Source organism: Helicoverpa zea, chromosome 6 (assembly GCF_022581195.2).
Source record: "Helicoverpa zea isolate HzStark_Cry1AcR chromosome 6, ilHelZeax1.1, whole genome shotgun sequence".
Lineage (NCBI taxonomy): Eukaryota > Metazoa > Arthropoda > Insecta > Lepidoptera > Noctuidae > Helicoverpa > Helicoverpa zea.
The window spans coordinates 6,141,401-6,167,312 of record NC_061457.1 but is presented as its reverse complement, the minus strand read 5'-3'; the positions used below and the strand labels follow the sequence as shown (position 1 = coordinate 6,167,312).

At 38.9% G+C, this 25,912-nt stretch overlaps 2 protein-coding genes across 9 annotated transcripts in view; one reads left to right on the top strand and one right to left on the bottom strand.

The window, feature by feature from the left end:
- Nucleotides 1-355: 355 nt before the first annotated feature.
- Nucleotides 356-25,330, top strand: LOC124631276 (receptor-type guanylate cyclase Gyc76C-like). 8 transcript variants are annotated; one of them, XM_047165591.1, is made up of 24 exons: nt 356-475; nt 913-1,122; nt 14,151-14,352; nt 15,021-15,218; nt 15,455-15,520; nt 15,617-15,857; nt 16,153-16,299; nt 17,488-17,684; nt 17,936-18,113; nt 18,310-18,470; nt 18,556-18,846; nt 18,982-19,101; nt 19,176-19,316; nt 19,594-19,665; nt 19,753-19,842; nt 19,949-20,024; nt 20,146-20,304; nt 20,696-20,885; nt 21,013-21,153; nt 22,699-22,921; nt 23,151-23,295; nt 23,735-23,937; nt 24,295-24,430; nt 24,563-25,330. In XM_047165591.1, exons 3-24 carry the CDS (start codon nt 14,179-14,181, stop codon nt 25,207-25,209), a joined length of 3,996 nt encoding a protein of 1,331 aa, XP_047021547.1. In that variant the 5' UTR covers nt 356-475; nt 913-1,122; nt 14,151-14,178; the 3' UTR covers nt 25,210-25,330. The 8 variants fall into 8 exon arrangements, with proteins under 8 accessions (XP_047021547.1, XP_047021550.1, XP_047021548.1 ...); XM_047165594.1 differs by having other exon boundaries at nt 364-475; nt 970-1,122; XM_047165592.1 differs by having other exon boundaries at nt 364-547.
- Nucleotides 25,286-25,912, bottom strand: part of LOC124631278 (guanylate cyclase 32E) — a 31,527-nt gene continuing 30,900 nt past the window's right edge. Inside the window, exon 26 of the mRNA XM_047165597.1 lies at nt 25,286-25,884. Within this exon, the coding sequence (XP_047021553.1) occupies nt 25,615-25,884 (270 nt within the window). The 3' untranslated portion in view covers nt 25,286-25,614. The remainder of the gene's footprint in view (nt 25,885-25,912) is intronic.

Genomic DNA, 25,912 nt, shown 5'->3' with positions numbered 1-25,912 from the left:
TTGTTGTTGCACAAAGAGTTTTAGCGACTGAAATGTCATTTGCACACTATTTTTATTTTAAATTTGCACAATGTTATAGTAGGTCTAGGGACCGTCTAATGCGGGTGAGGTGAAAGGCGCTCTCTCAACGGTCTTTACAATTTTCTATATTAATCCTAAACGTCAATTATGCACAACGTTGTATATCGTAAAATTGGGAAATTAAATTGTCCGTCTAGGGAGCGCCTAACATTGAGAACGAAATAGAGGTGATGTATCAGTACTCGACTAAAAATTCAACAATTTTACGGTTATTGGATAGCTAGTGTTGTTCCGTTTCGTTACCGCTATAGTGTATGGTGTTGCTGGTGCTGTGCTTGTGTCAAGTAGTGGTGGTTATGTGATGGTGGATGGAAATATATTTTATTTGTATACTTTGTTAAGCTACAAGTTTTTACGTTTTGCGTTGTAATACTGTGATTTTATCGTTAAAAAGGTTTTGGATTCTGTTGTACATCGATATCGTAATTCTGTAACATATTTATTGAGTATACAGGTCAATTCATGAGTACGTAGGACTTTCTAAAGTCCAGTGTTAAATTATACTCGATTATATTAATTTGAGTTATATTTTGTTGTATTCGCTTTTACAAGATAATACATGTGAGAAAACTACCCGTAGTGATTAGAATCTACTTGATGTGACGAAATATATAGTGTACATGTAAAATGTAGATTTGCATTTGTATTTCCATTGTGCTTATAAATGTATCTATTTTAGTATTATCATTAGGTGCAGCCTATCACTATTAGTACCGTATCACGCACGTGAAGCGGTTAATCCGGATTCACAATCCATATTACATATTGTCATCAGTGTGTTGCTTTATGTTAACACATTCATACTGTTTTATCATGTTGATGTATTTTTAGAATCCAACCTACTATATATGCTATTCAAGCTTGATTCCTTTGTAAACATTTTTGAAGTTTATATTCAGTTTGTGTACATGTGAAATGAAATATAGTATCCAGATAGACAGTGTTTTTATATGTTAAATGACTTTTGCAAGACTGTGACAAAATTATGATCCTATGAAGGATACATCAGGACCTTTCAAACACTATAATTTGACATTCATGGTGAGTAATGCATGTTCTATCAATTTGCTTATTAAATATACTTTATTATATAGTATTTATATCAGTTAATTAAGTAAACAACAATTATATGATGAAAATATGGTAATTATTGGTAACGGTTCATTTCAATACGCAGTAATCTGTGGTCACTTGATTTTTGTGTTTTGATTATGATGCACACATTATCTTTGCAATATAAATTGTGTGTTTAGGAAGAACCTATGTAACTTAATCCGAGTTCAATTATTTTTTTTTTAACTTTTGGAAATCAGTTTTAACAAATGACTTTTGTTTTAATGGAGAAAGCCAGCAATTAATTATAAAGTAGAAGTATTCACAAATAAGTTTACATAATGCTTTATCTTATCTGTATTATTCGTCTACTATGTGTATGACACGCGTGGAGCGTCACTTCGGGACAATTCCTAGATGCAATAATTTTTCCTTTTAAAACTATTGCTGTCTTGAATTTTCCAAAAAAAAAACAATGTTCACCAATTGGGTTATTTATTGGTGTGAAACTTACCTTACATAGTACATTTGACGAATAAACTTGATGATTCAAATGATGACTGACTAAACAACATAATATTTTTTCCTATTAGTCCTTCTTGTTGGTTGTCTACGTACATTGTTTTTGTCTTAAGAGTTTTATTTATATCAGCGCACTCTCATTTGTAGAGGAGGGTGAATAGGGGGATTTCTTAATTCATAAATGATTTAACGGAATATTGATAGATATATCATTTACATAGTGCAGTTTCTGTCCTCAGTCTAATACAAAAGAGTTCAACAATTACATGGTGACACTCACACATAATATTATTTGCATTTTTATAACATGTTTGGACTAAAGAGACTATGACCCTTGAGTTTGTTTCGGCATTTGTTCTCAGGGATCAGTCAGTTAGGAAATGCCGACCTCAGCGTTCTTAAAATGACGTGTAAAAGTGATGTAATGTCCAACTTGCAAAATAAACGATTTCATTTCAATTAGAAAAATATGTGGAATATGTAAAATATGTGGAGAAAAATAATAAAAAAGAAATCGCTTTTTAGGGTTCCATACCCAAAAGGTAAAATCGGACCCTATTGTTTTCACTCCTTTATCCATCCTCTGTCACCAGGCTGTATCTCATGACCCGTAATAGTTAGAGTTGAAATTTTCACAGATGATGTATTTCTGTTGCCGCTATATAAAAAAGTGAACTAGAATAAAATACAACAAACATAATTTTTTTGCTAATTTTTGGTTGATTGTGTTATAAATGTTTTATAATAATGGAACATTTTATAAATAATAGTACGGAATCCTTCGTGCGCCAGTCCGACTCGTACTTGGCCGGTTTTTAGTTTTAACATAAACAACCCGTGTTCCCGCAGTTTCACCTGCGTCCCGTGGAAAATTCTTCCCATAACGGGATAAAATATTGCCTGTTACTTGGGAGGACTAGCTTTTCAACAGTGAAAGACCGGGCCTTTATTATATAAGTAAAGATGTAAATAATTCTTGAACAAAATATCTAAATCTTGGTGCATGAGGTTAGTTATTTTTTTATTCTATACCAGGATGTGATTGCTGGTGGGATGCGGGTTTTTTTATGTTTGCATAAATTCATGGTGTATCCAGGAGAATTCACATCTTGTCAATAATATATTTTTACACACGGGTAGGAAAAACTGTTTTCCGCAGTTTGGCCCTCGTCCTAGGAAAACTCTTTCATAAAGATAATATAGCTTATGTTACTCAGGGACAGTCTTGCTTCCCAACAGTGAAAGAATTTTTAAAACCATTGAGTAGCATCTGAGCCTTTAGAAACAGACAAAAATGTTTCTTCTGTATTATAATAGTTAGGATATTATAGTGTTATTAGGAAATATTCTTAGTTAAATTGTGGGTAAAGTATGTTTGTTACTACAGAGAGATCACCAAACAATATTTTACTATTTGAAACTACTTGATGGCACCTATAAATAAGCATTCAAGGAAAATTATGAAACAGCAATAATTAGCTTTATAAATAGCACATATTTACTTATAGGTACTTGGTATATTACTAAATTGATATCTTAATCTTCATGCATACCAATTTTCTGAAGCTATAAAAGTCTGAACAGTTATTTATTACTGATATTGTTTGTTCTTCCCTTCTCTAGTTTTTCAGTATTTTAAATTATGAATAGCAAGCTCTTGTGGTTTTTGCAGGGCCTGCAACTGTCACTTGCAAAATTAAAATTGACATCTCTGTCTGTTAACGGATCTAACTATGTTTGCAAATGACCCCGCGTCCCCGCTTGCTCACTTCTGGCATAAGGATAAAAAGAAAATATCACATGGTTGAAGAGGTACAGTCGCCCGAAAAATTTTACGGGATTCTGGGTGTGACCCGACTATCTTAGTTACTTATCATATCCATATCTTACATTAATTTCTTGTCTGGTCTATGCCCCATACAAACTAAAAAAATCCTGTTACAGGCATTTTTTACGTTTTAGAATAAAATCCTCACCTTAATTATTTTGTTCACCGTCCGAATTTTGTTCAAGCTTATGTGTGGTACTGTAGTATGGCCCTAACTAAACCATACTTTTTACCCGACTGCCAAGAAGGATAATTCGAAAGTTTTATTCTCCCTTTCCAAGCAAAGATGTCTGAAGTCGTAGCTTCTAACTTAGGCATTGGGGCTTTAAGATTTTACGATTTCTATTCGATACTTTCATTGCTAGAGTGGTAGGACAAGTTTTGTAGCCCTGAATCTGGGATTCAAGAATATTACTATTGCTCTCATCTACAACTTATTTGAAATATTTCTTGAATTTTGCCCAAGCCCAACAGGGGTTGTTTTTCCGCGCGTCTTTCGTGAATGTAATATTCTGTGTACGTCATATCTTCGAAACGGCTGAAAGAATTATGAAAATCAGGGATACATTGGATTTGTCTCCATTGCCTACCCAAGTATTCTTAGATTACATGACGTAAAAAAAACTATTAGATAATTGTAAGAACGTTACAGATTGAGTGAGAATTTAATGATAACTTTAAGGGGTTGTCGATATGAGTCTGAATGATAAAATCTATGAAATAGCAAAAGGTGTACATAAGCTCAGTTAAAGGATATATTCCCAGACTTACACGTCTATTTTGTCAAAACTTTCATTATTTTCTCCAACACCATGAAGGAAAAACAACTTTCGAACGTGTAAGTTAATGTTATAAATGTAGATAGGTTTACATGTCTGCTATGATGAACTACGCAGAGTACGTAGAGCTAATCGCAACCTTATAAGTAAAACAATATAGTGTCAGTATGTCGTCGGAGACGTGGGGTGGTCGATTTTTTATTAACTTAGGGTAGGTGCGGTCGGGAGCGGCAGGCCAAACATCGTCTTGTCCAGATCGATACCGTTACGGACTATTCCGCTTGCGACACACTCCAAATCGCACAATATTTTTACTGCTGTCGATCACATGAAGTTCTTTCTTTCTATTAAGTAGGTACAATGTTCACCATGGCATTAAACATTTAGCGCTGTTGTCACGGAATACCGAACTCCAATAAGGTGATGAGTAATTTACTTCACCAGTTTCAAGTCCTCTATTTTGAAATAATTAGAAAAGACGCTCTTTGCAAATCTTTATAACTTTTCAACTTTTGGAAATTGCTCCACGTGCCGACTGTTCGACTTATTGGTTTATATTAGGCTAAATAAAGTTATGAAAATTCAATACGAATACACTCAACTCATCAATTTGCAGTCAGTAGGTACGTATTACCTACGTGTGGGCTTTGGCTGCTCAAAATTTATGTTCAACGGAAGCAATGAAGTATTATGGCATGCCAATGAAAGTGCTTAGTAAGCAATAAAATTGCTACTAGATAACTCAGCGGAATATTAACATTATAATCTATTAATATATTGTCCGTTTTATTAATAATCTTGACGCATATGGTTTGCCATCTCCGTTACTCTCTCTTCTGAATTGTTACACTGAAGTTTTCTAGTTGTATCACCAGTCAGCAGGAGGATTTGTGGGAAAAAGCTGTTTTTTTTAAAACCTCTGGAAACAATTTCAATACAATAGGACTTTATCTAAAGGGTCAACATTGTTTTTAGGAAACGGGGGTACCTACCTCTTACATTTTTAACCCCCGACGCAAAAACGACGGGGTGTTATAAGTTTGACGTGTCTGTGTGTGTGTGTGTGTGTGTGTGTGTGTGTGTGTGTATGTGGCATCGTAGCTCCCAAACGGATGATCCGATTGTAATGCGGTTTTTTTTGTTTGAAAGGAATGTCATTCGGGAGTGTTCTTAGCTATGTTTGTTGGAAATCGGTTCAGGTCTTCAAGGTCATCAGCTCGTTTGATAGGTGTGATAGGAATGTTACACGCTCAGTTTACTTGCAAGCATATGTGGGATCTGAAATTTGAAACACTAATGTCTTCTGGAACCGCTGAGCTGGTCTGCTGTTAGGGCACGAAGATAGGAGACGTAACCCTGAACTGCCTTTTAGTAAACGCATCGAGTTTGGGCTCGTTGAATTTGTCTTGACTAGTTCTCTTCATGATTGTAATTGACGAGAACCTGATGCTGGAAATGGGATGTGACGGATGAAACCCTGGAATGCCGGAATGAAACGGATAAACCGATTTATATTTTTGCTGAAAATCTAGAACCTGACCCTGTCCCTGACCAAAAGTTAATCTTTATTGATTCTTAATCTGTGCAATTCTCCCAGAGCCAGTTTGTCACGAGGATTGTTAAACAGCTTCCTTTGGCCGTGATCGCATATAGCGAACCCATCTTAAAATAAAAGAAATTAAATGAAGGAAGGAAAAATTAAGGAGCTCCTTCAAAAAGCATGAAATAAAATTAAATTATAAATTTAAAAAAACCCCCGACCCAATAAAAGTACGCAATTAAACCCTATAAAAAGCAAAAAATAACTTTAAACACTACGTAAGTACCAACTAAAGCATGTCAGACTAAATAAAATTTTGTCGTGTCGGGGGACCGCTTTTTACCTTTAAAAATACTTACATAAATCAAATGATACCTACCTAATTACAACACTCGTATAAAAAAAAAAACACGTATCTAAACACAATTATATAAAAAGTTATAAGTAGTATATATAATGTAGGGTAAATACGCCAAATGTCGGCCTCCCCCCAAACTTCGGCCGTCTGTACATTTTCAGCTTGCATTCATTCAAAAAGTAATTGAAGTGTTAGTTTTGCTCCTCGAATTGCAACCTTGGTTTATACTCTATACGTACAAATCGTTACTATCCGATTCTGTCACTTACTCTTCTCATACTGAGCGTCAGTAGCGATTGCGCCGTTGAAACATCAAATTCGCACGTAAAGTAGCTTACTCGAAGTGAATACTCACATTTTGGGGATTGATATTAGAACGATAAAACATTTATTTATTTTTGTTTTAAGCTTGATTTTCACTAATGGGTTATTTTTACTATATTTTAAGATAGTTTTTTCAGCGTTTTGCGTATATTTTTCAAGGAAAAATAGGAGGCCGCCATTAGGACAACAGTTTTGACTTAAAACCGGAGTCTCGGCCGTGGCCGACTTAAAGCAAATGCAGTCTATTTTATAAATTCCTATTGTACTAATTCCGTTGTCTAACAAGAGAATTTGTAAAGCTTATAGGCAAATAGATCTATTTTACGTTTATAGTTCGGCCATTCAGAGAATGCGTTCCTGACACGTCGCGATTGAACTGACGACGTAACTTTGCAATGGCGTTGCAGTTACGATAAAAATATTTTTGCTGGTTGTTTACCGTTTTAACAATTGAGGAGCATTAAAACAACATTATTATATCAATAATCAATGAATGTTATTACGTCGTCAGTTCAATCGCGACGTGTCAGGAACGCATTCTCTGAATGGCCGAACTATAATAGCCAAATAACGGCCGGGGTGATATTAGTTGAATCTCGAGAAATAAGGTACAAGAAATAGGGGCCGACATTAGAATCTATACATATAATAAATCTGTAAAAAAACTGTGTCTGTACATTGAATATATTTAAAAAATAATAATTGGGTGGGGTTTAGAAACAGTAATGGAGCACAAATCCAAAAAAAAAATTCTGTCTGTATGTCTGTATGTCTGTATGTCTGTATGTCTGTATGTCTGTATGTCTGTTTGTTTGTACACGCTAATCTTCGGAACTACTGAACGGATTTCAATGATTTTTTCTTTGTTGTATCAGTATTAAGCCTGGTCAACATATAGGCTATAATTTATCTTCGAAACTTGAAGACCTGATGCAGAACACCAACAGACCAACAAAACTATAAGAGATACAAAAATGGTGCCATGGCAAAAATTGTTTCATATGATGAGCATTTTCAGCTGAGATAATAAATTTTAAGATCTGGAACACCTGATGTGGAACCCCAAGAGCCCAGCTTCTCTGTACCATATACAGGTATGACGTTTTAGCAAAAGTTGTTCAATTTGATAATCACTTTCTATTGACTTATAAAAATTGAAGATGTAAAACACCTGATGTGGAACGCCAGGAGCCCAGCTAGACTATAGCATATAGAGGTATGACGTTTTAGCAAAAGTGGTTCAACCTGATAAGGACTCTCTATTGACGTATATACATCGAAGATCTGGAACACCTGATGTGGAACTTCAAGAGCAATACTACATTTGAAATGTATAGAAATGAATGTTATGAAATAGGTGGTATGGTGAATCAAAAAAAGGAATTAGTCCGTCTTTTAAGGTGTCTACACACCAAAGCCGCTGACGCCGGCGGCACCCGGCGGCCGTATTTTGTACAATCATGCCGCCGGCTTGCGCCCGCGCGGGCAAGCCGGCGGGGCAGCATGCCGATGCCGACGGCATCCCTCTCCACTCACTCAGTCAGTTGCCCGCCGGCTTTCATAGAGTATTTGACAATTACTAGAACACTACATGCCGCGGCAGTCGTGCCGCCGGCATTGCCGCCGGCAAAGTCGTTCGGCTTGGACATTCTGAAGCCGCCGGGTTAACCCGCCGGCACTAAGCCGCCGGGCTGTGCCGCCGGGTCAGCGGCTTTGGTGTGTAGACCCCTTTAGATAATCCTAAAATAATGGACACATATTTTTTCTTTTCTCCTTCTCACAAACAAATAATAACGAAGATATAACACGCTTGAATTTATTTTGTGTTAAGTCACTGCTTAGTACAAATTTTACATACCTAGACGTGGCGTCACGAGCCCCCACTCTCCGAATTTGTTGCGTTATATCTCATTATTATTTTGTATGTCTCTTCCAGACCTCGGGACTACAGAGTTCCGAATTTTTGGGAGGCAAACGTGGGGCTGAAGCCCTTTTGAGACAACTTTAATGAAATGGTGAAACAAAACCGACGATTATTCCTTTATACACTATAGAAATGAACCCAAGGACAATCCCCGGTGGACGTCGTTAAAAAAAAGACAATCCCCGGTTCTGTGCTATACCATTGCTAACTATTGATGAAAACTACTTGGGCTATTGTGATGGGATGCTAATGAACTAGGAATGGGGAAACGACGGGAACTATGGCACGTGCCGATGACAATGTATTAGATACATGTAAAAATGGTGAAATGGTAAAAATGGCAGGTGGAGACTCGCTAGCTCACTTACTGGGCCTCCGGGAATCAGTCACTGAATAGCAACAAGAGGGCAACAGGGACATGAGCGGCTGAAGTGTGAGGATACCTCGGCGGATTTTAAACGCAGATTACGCGCTCCCTGTGGGTCACTTACCACGAGGCACCTATCCTCCGAGCATTGCTACTAACCCTGCTCTAGCGACTCCACTCTGGACGGCCAAGCCAAGCCAGAGGCGTGAGACCTACCTAACCCCCGTTATGGTTCACTCCGACCGGCCGGAGATGGGGTTCAGTATACTCTCCCTGGAGAACTCAGTATATATAGCCCACCGGGGTCGCTACTCCCCGTCATCAGCCTCAGATGTCCTGCGGTGCTTATATCTCATTATTATTGTCGTTATTATCTCAAGAGCCTTTGTCCCAAATATGTTAGAGTTGACTTCCAGTCACGATGCAACTGAGTACCAGTGTTTTACAAGGAGCGACTGCCTATCTGAGCTCCACAACCCAGTTACCCGCTCAACCCAATACCCCTTGGTAAAACTGGTCAGACTTACTGGCATCTGACATCCCCTCCAAATAACGGTCATTGGTATCCAAAATATACGTAGAAAGTACATACGAACTTAGAAAAGTTGCATTGGCAGGTACTTGCCAGACCTGGAATCAAAGACGTACGCTCATACTTGAGAGATTGGTTCTCTTCCCACTAAACCACCACGACTTCCACTAAGTCATCACGACTTTGTCATCTTAGTAACATTTAATGTTTTTTAACGTATTAATACGTGTAATATTTTTGCCACACACAACTTAAATGCGGACTAATTAGAATCACTACTTTTATCCGTATGGTCACGTCTTTTGCGATTCAGTTCTCAGCGTTTTGTTTAGTCTGCTGTGCTTTTGCCGTTGAAGTACAAAAATTAAATATATGGAACGTTTCTAATGGCTATGCGTATTCCGTTGTTTTCAAGTCAACGGGCCCTTAAAATTCAATATCAGACTATTCAGATCTTTGATTTTGCTGACCCCGTAGTCGCTGGCATAAGGGACTTTATCCGCGTACGAAGTCGCGGGCAGAAGCTAGTCGTAAATAATCGTAATGTCGACCAGCCTCGAACTCAAGCGCCACTATACAGGCTGATGAAAAAATACTTTTATATTTTTTCATTTTCTCAAAATGAAATAATTTATTTATTATAATTCATTATATCGTATAGGAGTTAAGTTTAAATGTAGGAGTTGACAGTATTGTAGGCATGTTTATGGTAGCTTTATAGTTTGATACTTGCTATCTATTAAACCGTTCTTATTAGCTTAAAAAATATAAATGGTTGGTCGTGAATACGACTTTTTTTGTTTAGGGGAAACAAAAAAAATATTTTACTATAAATTAAACAAATACAATTACAAATGTATACTTCTGCTAAAATAAATCATGTTAATAATATTTGTCACTGCCTTAATTTAAAACAGCCTATACCTGGCCGACATTTGGAAAAAACGCAACCGACCTTGGGCCGTGAATGGCCGACTTTAGGGTTTTTCTGTTCTCGACGCATCTAAGCCTTATTACTTTTTTCTTTTCGTAGAAATATCAATCTTATGCCTATAAACATGACATAGATTAATCAAACTATCCAAAACCGCATCAGAAACTATCTTTCGTTGGAAACTGACGGTGCTATAGCGAACCGCAATCAGAAAATCGCTAAGGGGGCCGACATTTGGCGTATTTACCCTAGTAGTATATAATTACTTCTAACGTTAGGCTAATAAATTAAAGCGGTCCCCCGACACGACAAAATTTTATTTAGTCTGACATGCTTTAGTTGGTACTTACGTAGTGTTTAAAGTTATTTTTTGCTTTTTTCTGTTCAATGTTAGGCAAAAATTGAAAATAAAACATGCAAAGAGTTTTGCATAGCACCACCGCATACGAATTAGGGACCAAGTTAGATGAAGCATGTAAAATTGTCTAGATAAAGCTTTTCGCAAGCGTTTTTTTGTCAAGCTGTCAGTTTTTCACTAGATATTCACGTCTGACAAACGCGAAGTCCTTAGAGATTTTTTGTTCTAAATAAATACGAAATAAAATCCATATGTTCATAAGCAAATATTACGTGAACTTAGCATTTAACATTTCTTGAGCATTATTATATTTAGTCATGTAGAAATCAAAGTCTAAGGCCGTCAAAATATTTTCAGATTGAATTTCCTTCTTAAGTACCTAGTTATTTAGTGTCAATCGTCTACTTGCTAAGTTCACACTGGATCGGAGTTATCTGACTGCTGATTCAGCCTCTAGCTTATGTATTTTACGTACTATTAATAACTATGTAAATATGTAACCAAAGTCGAGGTTACAAATATTAACTTAAATAAATGTGTGACGTAATGAACCATAAGGCGTACTTACCAGGAATATTGCGATTTACGTCGTGCCTTTACATTAGTCAGTAATTAATTCGTTGCGATCCTTGTTGGGACCTCCTGGTATTCATGTAGTAAACCAAAACCACAAAACTAACAATATAATTTCATCATTCAAAGGTTGCAGATAAATCTGACATTCAGTATTGGGGTGCTATAATGCTAAAAGAAAAATGTAATAGCAAAATTCTTTTAGAAAGACAAATTGTTGTGCGTTTCAGAAAAATATACGCAATTGCACTTCTCTGCTTAGGTATAGGTATTTTTATTTCCTACCAATGTATAAAACGGTGCGTGAGTGGTCATTGGAATTTTGCCGGCTATTTTTATCACTGAAAGTGAAGGAATATTTTTGAATCATAAAACATATCCATGATACTCATTGCAGTGCTGCTTAATACCATAACATTAACTATAGAATTTCTATACATATTTATTTGAAAATAATTAGCTGTGGTGTCCCACAAGGTACTTTGTTAGGCCCAATATGTTTTGTACTATCAAAATAACCGTGACAATTAGTTTTGCATAAGCATAGGAACATAAGTGCAAACTCATTACAGCAATATCCTTGGCTATCAAGGACCAACACTGGTCAAGCCACTTAAAAAGTTTGGGGTGATCAAAAATGGGAAGCACTTAATTCCAGTATAGCCAAGAAAATTAACTCGTGCTATGTGTCATGTTATACGCAACAATCGCATGTCGCGTTTCCGCTTCATAGTTTTTTTTTACCAACACTAAATTGCTTTAGGAAGTAGACAGTCTAGGATGCCTACTTCACATTTTTGCACAGGTGTTAAAAATACATCCTGTATAGGAACATGGAGTTGATATAATAAAACCAATAAAGTGTGGTATGTATTTGTTGTGTCCTAAAATAAAACCGAATGGAAATGCCACGTGCTACCTTTATAAAAGTAAAGCTTATCGCGGTACCACGTAGAACTCGTGCGTATATATTGTCCCAGAGATGGTCGCAGGCTTCTTGTCACACAGAGAAGGAATTAGCGTTAATCATCACGGTCATCAGTTCAGATTTCTTCTAATGTTTTGTGATGCCTGATGTCCACAAGATAGACATAGATAGTAAATAACATATATATAGGTAATGATAAAAAGAAGACGGTACTGGCCTGACCTGGTATCGAACTCGCACACTCGTACTTGGCAGGTCAGGGCTGGTTATTTGCGCTTGTTAAAATATGGGATCATCAAGTGGTGAACACGCATATTGAATGATCTTGTGATATTGGCTGGGCAGTTTTGAATGAAATAGTAAAGTAGTTATGTAGACCATCGAATAAAATAGAATATTTGATTTGACTCTTCAAATTAAAACAAAACATTAATAAGATTTTCATAAAACAGTCGGACTATACTTGCTTGCTGTACAAAAAGAATGACAATTGCCTCGACAGTCCTTAGCATAAAAAGGATAACAACTCCAGGAAATACAGCAAGTAGTTAGCTAATGAAACTCTACCGACTACAGTTAGACAGTGCTCATTCTGCCGTACTCCGTTTTTGGTTCAATATTTATACGCAAAATTCACTGTTTGGCTTGCTTTTCAACGTTATGGGGAGCGTATGTTATTGCGTGAATTTTAATCATAATCATATTACCTTTTTATTAAGTTCTAAAAATAGACGCTGAGAACGTTATCGCGGGCGTTATCTCATGGCGAGATCGTGGTTCACCGGCGCTGGCGTTCGTGCGTGTGCTGCGGCCTGTGAGCACGCCTCCTCTGAGCTAGCGGCTAGCCTGACATTGTGCGAACGCCCAGATTAGCCTGCTAGGTGCCACCAATATGCTGACTCCGCTGCATCGCACACTGCGGGCTATGTGCGGTTATTGACTCTAAGGGTAGATAGCGTTTATGTGTAACGACAGACTACAAAGCACCAAGCCAAATATAGTGCTCATCTATCAATATCTATAGCTTGTCAAAAAGTTATCAGTAAAGAAATACTAAACGAGAGCATTGACTTCGTCTGTCATTTTTAAGTCATCAAGAGTTTTCAAGGTGTGTGGCACGACTTGAAGATAAGTTTTGAGAAGACGAGGTGCATGTTGTCAAAACAGCGGCACGTCAATTGGTCTAATCGGCGGCCGGCTGCGAGCCAATTACTTACTTGACAGCATGGAAGCAATTCCTACATTTGAGGGCGGAAAACGCGCTGCAGGAAGACTTCCCTTTATTGAGTTACAGAAATAGACACGCTCATTGTCGCGTCATCTAGTGTTTCAATAAATTCTTTAAATAATAGTCCTCAAAAATAAGGATCTTACATTTCGGGCCATGACCGTAACAGGAGGGATTTTTTGTGTCAACAGTGTGCAGAATGAAAGTAATGTCAGTAACTTATTTACGTATAATATTAGTGAGTGTATTTAGTTATTATCTACTGATTCTCTATGCACACATTGCACACTTAAGGCCGGTTTAGAAAACGGCCAATAACAGATTTACTTTAGGAATAAGATTTACGACGATGTCGTCAAGTGGTCTAAAAAGTTAATTGTAATAGGCGGTGTCTACCTACTAATTTCTTTAAGTTCACACCACGACAAATATGTGATTATGTTTATCATGATAAGTTTTAATTGCCATCACAATAATTACGTTTGCTGACCGAGATCAAAGCGCACACTGTTTCAGCTCGCCTTTTATCGACCAATCATCCTCTTATCGCAATAGGACAATGACTCTGAAGTTTTATGAAACCATGAAGGGTTTATCTTGATACCAAACCTTAGAAAAATACTTTTTATCTGCTCTATTTCAATTACACCTTGTGGAATTACTTTAATGCTATTGCCATTTAGACTGTCTGTTTGGTCGCGATTAACACTACTTACTTAACATAAAATGTATCATCATCATTAGTATAGAACTTAAACATAATCTAATTTGCAGAATATAATAGGACACACCTAAATAGCTTATTTTGTTGTTGTTCCCAGGTGAGCGTGTCGTGGTGAAGGCGACGGCATGTGGCGCAGCGCGCAGTTGCTGGTAGTTGCGGCGCTGAGCCTATTGGCCGAGCCTTCGCTGGCCGCCAAGAAGTTTAACCTCACCATCGGCTACCTGCCCTGCCTCACCGGCGACCTGCGCGACCGACAAGGCCTCACTGTTTCCGGAGCACTCTCCATCGCCCTCGAGGAGGTCTGTTCCCATTACCACCCATCACATAATTCAGATAATACTTGATAAATCTAGCCAAGGACATTCTGAATCTTTCCATTAGCCCCATCGCATATCGTCTGATATTTTTAGTACCACATTAAATCACGTGTAATGTTACACGGATACCAACCCTAATAATTCATTCAATTTTAAATTACTAGTGATCTTATTACACTCAGTCAGTACTGTAAAAAGTGGGCGAAATAAAATGTTACTCTAAATTTGGATGGACTTGTACAATGATAAAGTTTGTTTGATCAGCGCAAAATCATATCAACACTTCCGCAGCTATTTTTAGCTCGAGGGCAAACAAGTCGAGTTAACTTTTAGAATTCCTTGTACATAAATAAATATCCTATAAATATACATGCATTGCTATGTGGTTACAGTTATCCTGTCTGTAAGGGAAACTTTGATCCCTGTTTTAACTAACGCAGAAAGTTGTTTATGTGACCTTAAGTTTACACTATCTTCAGGGCAGGGTATTTTCTCCCTTCGATTACTGGGATCTCAACAACTAAGTACTGTGGACACCTGGACAGATGCCCACAGTTCCCAATGGCTAAAAGGGACCTATCCAACACCCTAAATTCCGTTAACAGACACAATCATGACACAGGCACCTGTAAGGTCTATTGAATTTCCAGCTAAACAACAGCACAGAACTACTGCCGGACGTGGAGCTTCTCTTAGAATGGCACGACACGAAGTTCGACACGGTGACGGCGACGCGCCTGCTGACAGACATGAGTTGTTCGGGCGTCGTCGCCTTCTTCGGACCCGAGGGCCGCTGCCATACTGAAGCTATTATTGCGCAGTCCAGGAATCTGCCCATGATCTCTTATGTACGTATTGTTGAAGGAATTTTTGTATTGAAGTGGTAAATGTTTGTAATTAGGGTGTTTATTTTATTGATCTGGTGGGCTGGGGTTTTGTTGAAGTTATTTTAATCAGTTATTTGAGACTTTGAGAATTATGTAGTAATCAGAAGGGTTACGATACGTACAGATGGACGAGCTTTCTTACATTATGTGTATTCTTTAAGATATATTATATTAATGTACTTGTGTGTTTGCTACAGAAATGTTCGGATTACCAAACTTCGACGTTGTCGAATTTTGCGAGATTGGAGCCTCCTGGTGCTCAGGTAAGCAACAACATAATATAAATGTAATTTACACACTTATCCGTTTAAGCTACTTTTCAAGCTACTTATTTATAACGGTATTCTATTTCATTTCAGGCGACAAAATCAGTAATATCGCTGCTCCGGTACTACAGATGGAACAAGTTCTCCATTCTGTACGAGGAGTCATGGGTAACAGTAGCCCTGACACTGGAGAATCACGCTAAGAAGAATAACATGACGGTGAATCACCAGCGGCCTGTTATAGAGTCCCACAAGTGCTGCGAGGAGAAGATGACTTGCTGCGCGCCGGGGTTCTGGTACCAGTTCATACAGGATACCAAGAATAGGACTCGAAGTGAGTGGGATACACAGTTTTTAAGATGATTTTTGATCACTAGGTTTATATGTACCAACAATTTTGTAACTGTTGTATCTATTTTGTAACTTTTAATTTTAAGCATGTATGTAACTTCTTATAAATCAGAATTTGACAGCCAACTTCATTTTACCATTCGGTCGTAATTTTGACTGCTTTTACTTCGAAAACTCGAAGTAAACAGTTGTTTTATGAAAAAACGGACGTTTGTACTGTCGGTGAACTTGGGCCTGATTGGATTTCCTGATTAATATTATGTTTTTGTGTTTTCCAGTATACGTTTTCTTGGGCTCACCGGGTGGGCTGATAGACATGATGACTGCTATGGAATCTCTGAAACTGTTCTCCAAAGGAGAATATATGGTCATATTCGTAGATATGATGACTTATTCACCCAAAGATGCTTTGAAATATCTGATAAGTAAGTATATTTTATAAGTTCATACGTAGTATATAAATGTACGATAGCCAAACCGTAACCAGCCGTATACTGGGCCCATTGGTCAAATCAGCGATTTAACAACCTAAAATGGTTCCATTATTTTTATGCTAAATAGTGCAACTCACCGTTTGTGTTTCAAAAGTTTAAAATATATTTTGGCAATCTTGCGGGGGGAGACATATTCTGAATTATCTATTGGATATTTATAACCTAAAGATTTTGTAATGACACGTGTAGACCAACGGGAAGTACACAATTTGCTTCTGATTTAGAAATCGCAGTCATTGAATGTTTTTTGCATAATATTTTGTCAACAACATATACAGTTCCGTTTTCCTTATTGTTTGTAGCTAGTCCATGACACATTATAATTGATTAGTTAATTCAAACAGAAATGATGTACCTTATTATTTACATGTTTTGGACACGAGGACATTTCTTTTTAAGTTTCTGTACCCAAAAGTAAAACGGAACCCTATTGTTTTCGCTCCTCTGTTCGTCCGTCCGTCCGTCCGTCTGTCTGTCACCAGGCTGTATCCCACGAACCGTGATAGTTAGAGAGTTGAAATTTTCACAGACGATGTATTTCTGTTGCTGCTGTTACAACAAATACTGAAAACTAGAATAAAATAATTATTTTCAGGGGCTCCCATACCACAAACGAGTTTTTTTGTCCGTTTTATAAATAATGGTACGGAACCTTTCGTGCGCGATTCCTAATCCAACTTGGCCGGTTTTTACTATTGATGTCTACTTAGTTTCAAAGCGTTCATACGTCAGTCATAAGCTGGTGGTGTAGTTTGATAACATACTTAGTTCTTTACGAAAATGCCAACAGAGAAACGTCGCAATTATCAATTTAGCCAGGATTCTCTCACGGTCAGTTGCACCATTTAACTATTACGATAACCGAACCATTTTCAGTTGAGAAGCAATTTCACGGCTGGTTTTGGTTTGGTTATGGTTATAGGGATGAGTTACATACACGTAACAGAGCTAACCTGGCTTGATGGCCTTAATATCGAAATTTGATTTAATTTGGTTATATTATGATTCGACGCTTTTGATACTGCCTTTAAGACCTAGAATTACTTACGTAGTTTTCTTAGTTCAGCAAGCAGTTAATACATATAAACAGCATGTGTAATTATTAGTATTTTTTTCCAGAAACGGAGGACCGTGTGCTAAAACTAGGGTGTCCGAATAAGGTGGAGTTCAAGAAGCGAGCGCAGTCGTTACTAGTCGTGGTCTCGTCGGAACCCTCTAGTAGCTACGAAGAGTTCACCAACAAAGTTCGCAAATATAACACTATAGCGCCCTTCAATTTCAAAGAATACCCTATTATTGGCAGCAAGTTTAGTAAGGTCAGTTACGTTTTGTAAGCACTTATTTAGTTATACATGTTACGGTTAAACCCCTAAGTGCAGCTACACCTAGGTTTGTATGTAACTTATTTTTCATCAGTTAAACCTAGGTTTTCGGTTCAGTAAATAATTTGGCTTTGTTTTGAGTTTCTTATCTGGTCTCTCCCGACTGATTCTCCCGACTGATTTCCCCCGATCTAATACTGAAAATGAAAGAAAAGGATGTTTAAATGAAATAATTATATTTACAGTTTGTTTCGATCTACGCTGCGTACCTGTACGATTCGGTGAAACTGTACGCGAAGGCTTTGAATGAAATCATAAAGGAAGAGACTCGTACGGAACCACTGACTGAGGTTAAACTGCGCAGCATCGCCACCAACGGGACGCGCATCGTCGCCAAGATGATTCAAAGTTCACCATATAAAAGTAAGTTAAAACGGAACGAAATGGTACTGTTTAGATTTTGAGGAATTTGGACGCGTTTGATATCAAGGAAGAATATGTCGACTTATCCTTGCAATTGATGCAAGAAATATTATTCAAATACAACATATTTTAAGTAATAGCAAACTTCAATTAATTTGTATTATTATTTTGTAGTTAGATCATTAACTTTTCCCAGGTATATCGGGGATGTCGATTCGTCTGGACGAGCGAGCGGACTCGGAGGGTAACTTCTCCGTGTTGGCGTACAAGCCGACCAAGAACCTCGACGGAGATGTCAACTGCACACACAGCATGATCCCCGTCGGACACTTCCACCAGAACAAACGAGAGTTCCCTGTAAGCACATGTCACAGAAAAAAATAAAGTTCCATGTTTGAAATATTCAACAGCGATCGATAAACTTGATTCTTTTTTTCTCCAGGAATATAAGTTAAATCCTCGTTTGCCTATCGACTGGCCAGACAGTGTGAAACCCGAAGATGAACCTTCTTGTGGGTTTCTAAACGAGAAATGTCCTAAAGACGACTCGCAAATAACTTCACTGGTGGTGGCGGGGACGTTAGCTGTGACGCTGTTCTGCGCTCTCGTCGTCACCATCAGCATATACCGCAAGTGGAAGATCGAGCAAGAAATCGAGGGCTTGCTGTGGAAGATTGATCCTCAAGAAATTGCTGGATATCTGAACAGTGGTCTCGTGTGGTCGCCTAGTAAGGTAACCCCTTACCGGAAATAGACGCGCAGGCAAGCGCTGGCTTTTGTGTAAACAGTGCAGACTTTATGTGCTATTATTTGGTTTTTCTGGGTGTCACCACCGACGTAGCTCGAATGTTTTGTTTTTATGTTATAGCTGAGTTTGGCGAGCGGTATATCATGCGAGAGCAGGTGCTGCACTCAGATATTCACCACAACTGCGCAGTTTAAAGGGAATCTCGTCAGAATTAAAGAGTTGAAGTTCTCCAAGAAGAAAGTATGTCAATCAGTTACCTAGAAATAAGTAGTTGCTAGATGTGGTAGATTTCTGTAATGTTGTGTATTTGCTAGGACATTCCCCGGGAGATAATGAAAGAGATGCGTTTGTTGCGCGAGCTGCGACACGACAACCTGAACTCGTTCATAGGCGCCGTGGTGGAGCCGCTGCGAGTACTTATACTCACTGACTACTGTGCCAAAGGGAGCTTGTATGTAAGTACACTATATTTATTACTACATAGTATAAAACAAAGTTGCTTTTACTGTCCCTGTATCCCTATGTTCCTTTGTGCGCTTAAATGTTCAAAATACGTAACCGATTTTCATACGGTTTTTTGACTGGACAGACTGAATAAAGAGGAAGGTTTATATGTATAATTACATACATTAAATAGTGGGTAAAACTGTTATCCCGTGCGAAACCGGAGCGGGTCGCTAATTACAAAAATATTCGTACAAATGTATTGACGATAATTTTGTAATTTTTCAGGATATAATCGAAAATGAAGATATCAAATTGGACACCATGTTCATATCTTCCCTAATTCATGATCTCATAAAGGTATGTTTTTTTTTTTTTTTACCATGATTTGTTGACTTTATGTGTTCTGTACCTTTTTAAATAAATTCTTTATTTATTTTCTTGCAGGGTATGATATTTATTCATACTTCGCCATTAATTTATCACGGAAATCTCAAATCCTCGAATTGTGTTGTTACATCTAGGTGGATGCTACAGGTACTTATGTTTTTATTTCCTTATCCACTATTGTTATATTTCGTTTTTCCAGTGATTATAATACTACTCATTATTATATTTATAAATAAGTACGTTAATATTGCAGGTTGCAGATTTTGGCCTTCATGAGCTAAGATCTTGTGCTGAAAACGAATTTATAGGGGAGCATCAATATTACAGAGGTATCTTGGACTTATACAATTTTTATTAATAAATAATAATATGAACACTTTAGAAAGAAAGTGCCTGATTTATATCAATTAGTTTATGTAACATGTGTTTATATTTTGTCATATTTTTTAGGCTTATTATGGAAAGCTCCAGAGTTACTGCGGGAGATGGATAACCCCAACGGTATAGTTGGAGGCACGCAGAAGGGTGATGTCTATGCATTCGGCATCATTCTCTATGAAATAATAGCTAGGAGAGGACCATTTGGGTTGACAGGCACTGAACCTAAGGGTAAGTTTCTTTTGTCATATTTTTTATAAAAGAAAACTAGATGGCCAGGCACATGTGGTGCCTCAAAATTGCATAACATTTCAAAGGTCCAAAAATACCGATATCTGATGATAATCTTCATAAAATATTTTTTCTTCTCAATAGAAAACATTTATTTAAAATAGGCGAACGTAAAATATTTTATGAGACAGCCCCAAAAACGCCCTATGTATTCTGTGAAATATAAGTTACATTTAAAATACACATAGGAAGTGGTGAAGGGCGGGCGTTTTGGGGGCTGTCTTTTGTTTTGACGTTCGAAAAGTGCTGATTTTCAGCCTACTTTGAATAAATGACTTTTGATTTTGAAATAAAACTTTTAGAATTAAAATAACGCCTGTTTTCCTTACAGATATTATAGAGCGTCTGAAAAGACCAAAGCTAAATGGTGAGGAGGTGTTCCGACCGAACACGGATGCTCTCGACCCTGCGCCCGAAGAGTACGTGGTTTCCTGCATGAAAGACTGTTGGGCTGAAGACCCCAATCTGAGACCCGACTTCCCCATTATTAGAAGCCGCCTCAAGAAAATGAAGTCTGGCAAGTGAGTAAAAACGATTAAAACCTCCTTTGATTGAACTCTCTTTGTAATCTGTTTGGCCATCATTCTATGTTCCAATTTCAAATTTTATGTTCCGATTAAAAAAAAATGTGTTTTTATTTTTTTTTAGGTCAAGGAACATAATGGACCAAATGATGGATATGATGGAGAAATACGCCAATAATTTAGAAGAACTAGTCAACGAGAGAACGAGGCTACTGATTGAAGAGAAACAGAAAACCGAAGACTTATTACATAGGATGCTACCAAAGTAAGTTATTTTATTTTATTACATGATAGTAGTGTTGTTGCGAAATGAAACGGATTTACACTATTCCATTTATGAGTTTTGTATGTAAATAATACTTCATTAAAAAAATACTTTTGACAAAAAAAAAACTTGATTTAAAGGGCCCAGTCGTGACTGGTAACCATATTGATATGTGCATGTACATGTCATTAATATTCTGTGTACATTGGTGTTATATGTTAGCGTCATCTAATTGTTATATTACTACTAATTCGAAGGTTTGTAATGTTATCGGTGTAATTAATATACATGTGAGCACAGTTGAGGAAGACGCAAATACAACAAGCTGTATCACATCCCTGGATGCCGCAGTACTGTGCGCACTGGTTTACATTTAGTCCAAGTCTCATAGTCTGTGATAACTAGCCCAAACTATGTGAATATTCCCCTCCTCCCCGTACAAGTAGGATACAAGTAGGTATTCTAACATTGTAACGGTAGAGCCGATCAGTCCCAATTTTGTTTTTATTGCAGGATTGTTGTATAAATAATCTGCTTTTATATAAGTAGATTTAGTAAGTTCCGTAGAGCGTATTGTAAAAATGTTAGAGTGCATTATATTGCAAACATCCCACGTGCTTTGTGTGTCCAAGTAACCACATTAGGACATTTAGCGAATAATGCGAATTCATAAACATTACTGATGCTTAGTGTTATTGGCTCCTCTAGATAATGTTGATAATGGTACTATAAACAAACTTATACACATATTATAGTTCATTCATCAAAAACATTACGAAACATCGACATGGACTTGATGTAAAACAGTGGTACGTCGTCTAAAAATTTAATGTATTCACTTTGTTGTACTTGTGTTCTTTTCCAGATGTGGAGGTTGAATCCATTATAGAAATGTCGTGAAAATGTCTTGAGGTAATTAACTCCCTATTGGTGATTGTAGTTTAATATGGTTTGCGTGAGGCAGGTGGCCGGCTCATCACGAGTGTTGGAGACATGACACGTGGCTCACCTTACATTATCACAGTTTGAGTAGAGTAGCGCTTGCTTGGGGACTGTGGCGGTGGCAACGCGTCGTTGTCGGTGATGGCAGACTTCAGTAGTTAACCCGTTTTATAGCTTTTTGCAAGTGATTTCTAGTGTGTTACGGTGAACTTTCGTACTGGGGCACGAGTGGACTCTTTCAATACACTGCACTTTTGATAATATAATTTTTAGATGAGCATGCTTAATATATTACTACTACCTACTTCTCTATTAATAAATAACTTATTTTAATTATTATGTATAATTTTTACACTTTTATATTCAAGTAGTAAATAAGTTAAAAAATTGTAGTTCCTTTTTCAAAACCTTACTATTCTAGTGCCTGGACTATGTATATATCTACAGGTAGTGTATGTTTTCACGTAGCTAAACAATTTAGACTGTAGCCGCATGATTTTGACGTAGTTGGTAAGTTGTTAAATTATTATGTTCGTCCGAGTGTGTTCCAACGATGTTTGTTTGTTTAGTTGTAGGGTTGGGTATATTGTTCGGTTGTTGCAGGTCGGTGGCGCGGCGGCTGACGACGGGCGAGGGTGTGGAGCCGGAGTCCTTCGACTCGGTGACCATCTACTTCAGTGACATCGTGGGCTTCACCGCCATGTCGGCCGAGAGCACACCGCTCCAAGTCGTGAACTTCCTCAATGACCTGTACACCGTGTTCGATAGGATTATTAGAGGCTATGACGTTTATAAAGTTGAAACTATCGGAGATGCGTACATGGTGGTGAGTTTTTATACTTTTTTAAAGAAGAAGTATGTCAGTTTGACAGATTTTGCAACAAGAAAAAAAAGTGTCAAACCTCCATAGTCATTTTTCAAATAATTAACTATTGAAAGATCATCCTTCACGTATAACATAAATCTTAAAAGTATCAAAGGGATTACACAGATTCGAAAAAATGTGTACATATATAGTTTTCGTTCTTCATTTGTGGTTGTGTTGTTTGTTCCAGGTATCTGGTCTCCCGATAAGGAATAGCGATAGACACGTCGGTGAAATCGCATCGATGGCGCTCGAACTGCTGAACGCGGTCAAAAGTCACAAAATATCTCATAGACCGAACGAAACACTCAAGCTTAGGATAGGAATTCATACAGGTAAGAGCTCTATTTTTTTACTAAAAAATTATGTACTTGAAATATTCTGGGCTGCCCTTCGCTAAATGTTCGCAAGCCCGATGATATCCCGTTTCTAAAATATAATGATAATTTGTCATATAGTAGGATCCTACTACCTTTTGATAGATTTGCAATGCGTGACAGATTATGACAGACCTGGTATGAGTTAAAAACGAACAGGTTTTGCCTGTAAATTGTGGCCAAGTATTTATCAAGAGTCAGTAACAAAACCCGCGATATAAAAAAAAATGAATATAAAAAAGAACCATGATCAAAATCAAGAAATACTGCAAATATCGTTGTCGAAGTCGAGGCAGCACATATTTACTTACTGATGTATCTCGTTTAGGCTTCACTAAAATCCACTACCAGCCAATCTATCTACTATTCTATATCTATGATTATTTGCATACTTCAGGCGCGGTAGTAGCGGGCGTGGTGGGACTCACAATGCCTCGCTACTGCCTGTTCGGCGACACAGTGAACACGGCCTCGCGCATGGAGTCCAACGGCGAGCCGCTCAAGATACACATCTCGCCCAGCTGCAAGCAGGCGCTCGACAAGATCGGCGGCTACATCGTCGAGCCTAGAGGCACTATACCTATCAAGGGGAAAGGACAGGTTTGTAAACTTTACGGATTGAGGCCATTCTGCCTTCTTAACATAACTGTTTACCATAGTATTTATGTTCAATTTTCAAAGTAGACAATGGTTATCAAAAAAATTTACGTTTATGTAAAATAGGCCTTACCACCCTACCTAGCTTCCTATGTTGGGATTGGCTTCAGTCTAAACTAGCAAGTGAATACTAGTGTTTTATATGGAGCGACTGCCCATCTGACCTCTTCGTTTCTTGAGCAACACAATACTCTGATCATACTGGTTGTCTGACATGCTGGTTTCTGACTGCCAGTAATGGCAGCCAAAGATCACAATCTCTCCAGTATGCATCTAGTAATTTATAATTAAATGTTAAAGCTCCAGACATACTGGCTGATCAGTGCTACAGAGAAGGCTATACAGAAGAGAGCGGTTGAAGGCGAGGAGCGGCCACTATTCCGTCGTCCCAGGCGAAGTCCCAGACTAGCAGATTCCAGGCATCCTTCACTTTCGGGTAGGTTACTAACTTGCCTCAATTAACTATCCTTTCATATTATGCTAATCGGTGACATAGCCTTTTTAACGTAGAGCTGTTATTTACGGAATGCTCTGTATTGTATAGTAAGATTGAATGTGTGTGCTGTAGGCGGCGGCGGCAGCACTATCCGGCAGCGGCTGTGGAGCGGCGCGCGGGACGGGGACGCGATGCGCGGGTCGCGCTGCTCGCTGCCCGCGCCGCTGTGCGCGTCGCCCAGCTCGCAGCGCCGCTCCCGCCCCGAGCCCGCCGCCCCGCGCCCGCGCCACGCGCTCAGCTCCATCGCGTCCAGCACGGCGTGCGAGGCGGACGCGGAGGACGCGGAGCGCTGGGCGCTGCGCGCGCACTCGCTGGACGTGCTGCCGCCCGTGCGCATGCGCCGCCACCACACCACGCGCTCGCTCGACCACGAGGTGGGCGTGGCCACGGTCTGCGGCGACCCCGTGTTCAACGGCACCATCATCGGCATTGTGACGGACGACGCGCCGCGCGACGAGGACAGCCCGCTGCTGCGCAAGACCAGCCTGGCCACCAAGCTGGAGCGGCCGCGGCGGAAGGCGCCCGAGGCCAGCTACATCGAGTTCTACAAGCGCTGGCGCTCGCTGGAGAACGTGGCGGACGGCAAGGCGACCGAGCGCAAGGCGCCGCGCTTCCCCTTCCCCTCGTGGCTGCTGGGCTTCTTCAGCGGCGCCGCCCGCGTGCCCAGCGGCGACCTGCGCCGGGCGCCGCCGCTGCTCGACACCGAGTCCGCCGTCTGAGCCGCCCGCCCTCCTATATGTATATGTATATGAAATGATGTTGTAAATAATATGTGTAAGTAAAACGATGTTACCGTCAATTGTGAAATAAGTTTAATGTTATTAAATAATTTCTATTGAACAAGGTCTCTTAATAATACTGACGTAGATCACAATTACATTGTCATTCGATATGAGAAGTGCAGCGTCGTGAGGCACTTGTAAATACGATACGAGAGTTTACCTCCAACCTTTTAGGTAGAACTTCGCCGTCACTCACGACACAGCAGTTCTCACAAAATACCTAATACGTATAGTTGCTTATCAGGCTACTGCGACTCGACTCGTGTGCCGCAGTAGCTAGAGATGCGTGTCGCTGCCACGTGCCTGCTGACTAGGGGTTACATCATCTTAAGTACAAATGCATTAGGCGTCCGCGAGCAGTGGGATGCCGGCGCCGTCGCGCTCATTGTAGGAGCAGCCGTTGATCACCAGTTTGATATCACACGGCTTGGTTTCACACGGTTTACTGTCCAAACTTAGTAGTGGCTCTTCGGACGCCGGTATGGCCGGGGTCGGGATACATTCCGTGTGCTCTATAATAGGACAGGACACACTCGTATATTCTTGCCGGAGGCTCGGTGCTTCTAGTAAGTCACATCGCTGCGCTGGAGCCAATCTTCCCTCACCAACCACCTGAGGACCAAAATCAAATGTCATATTT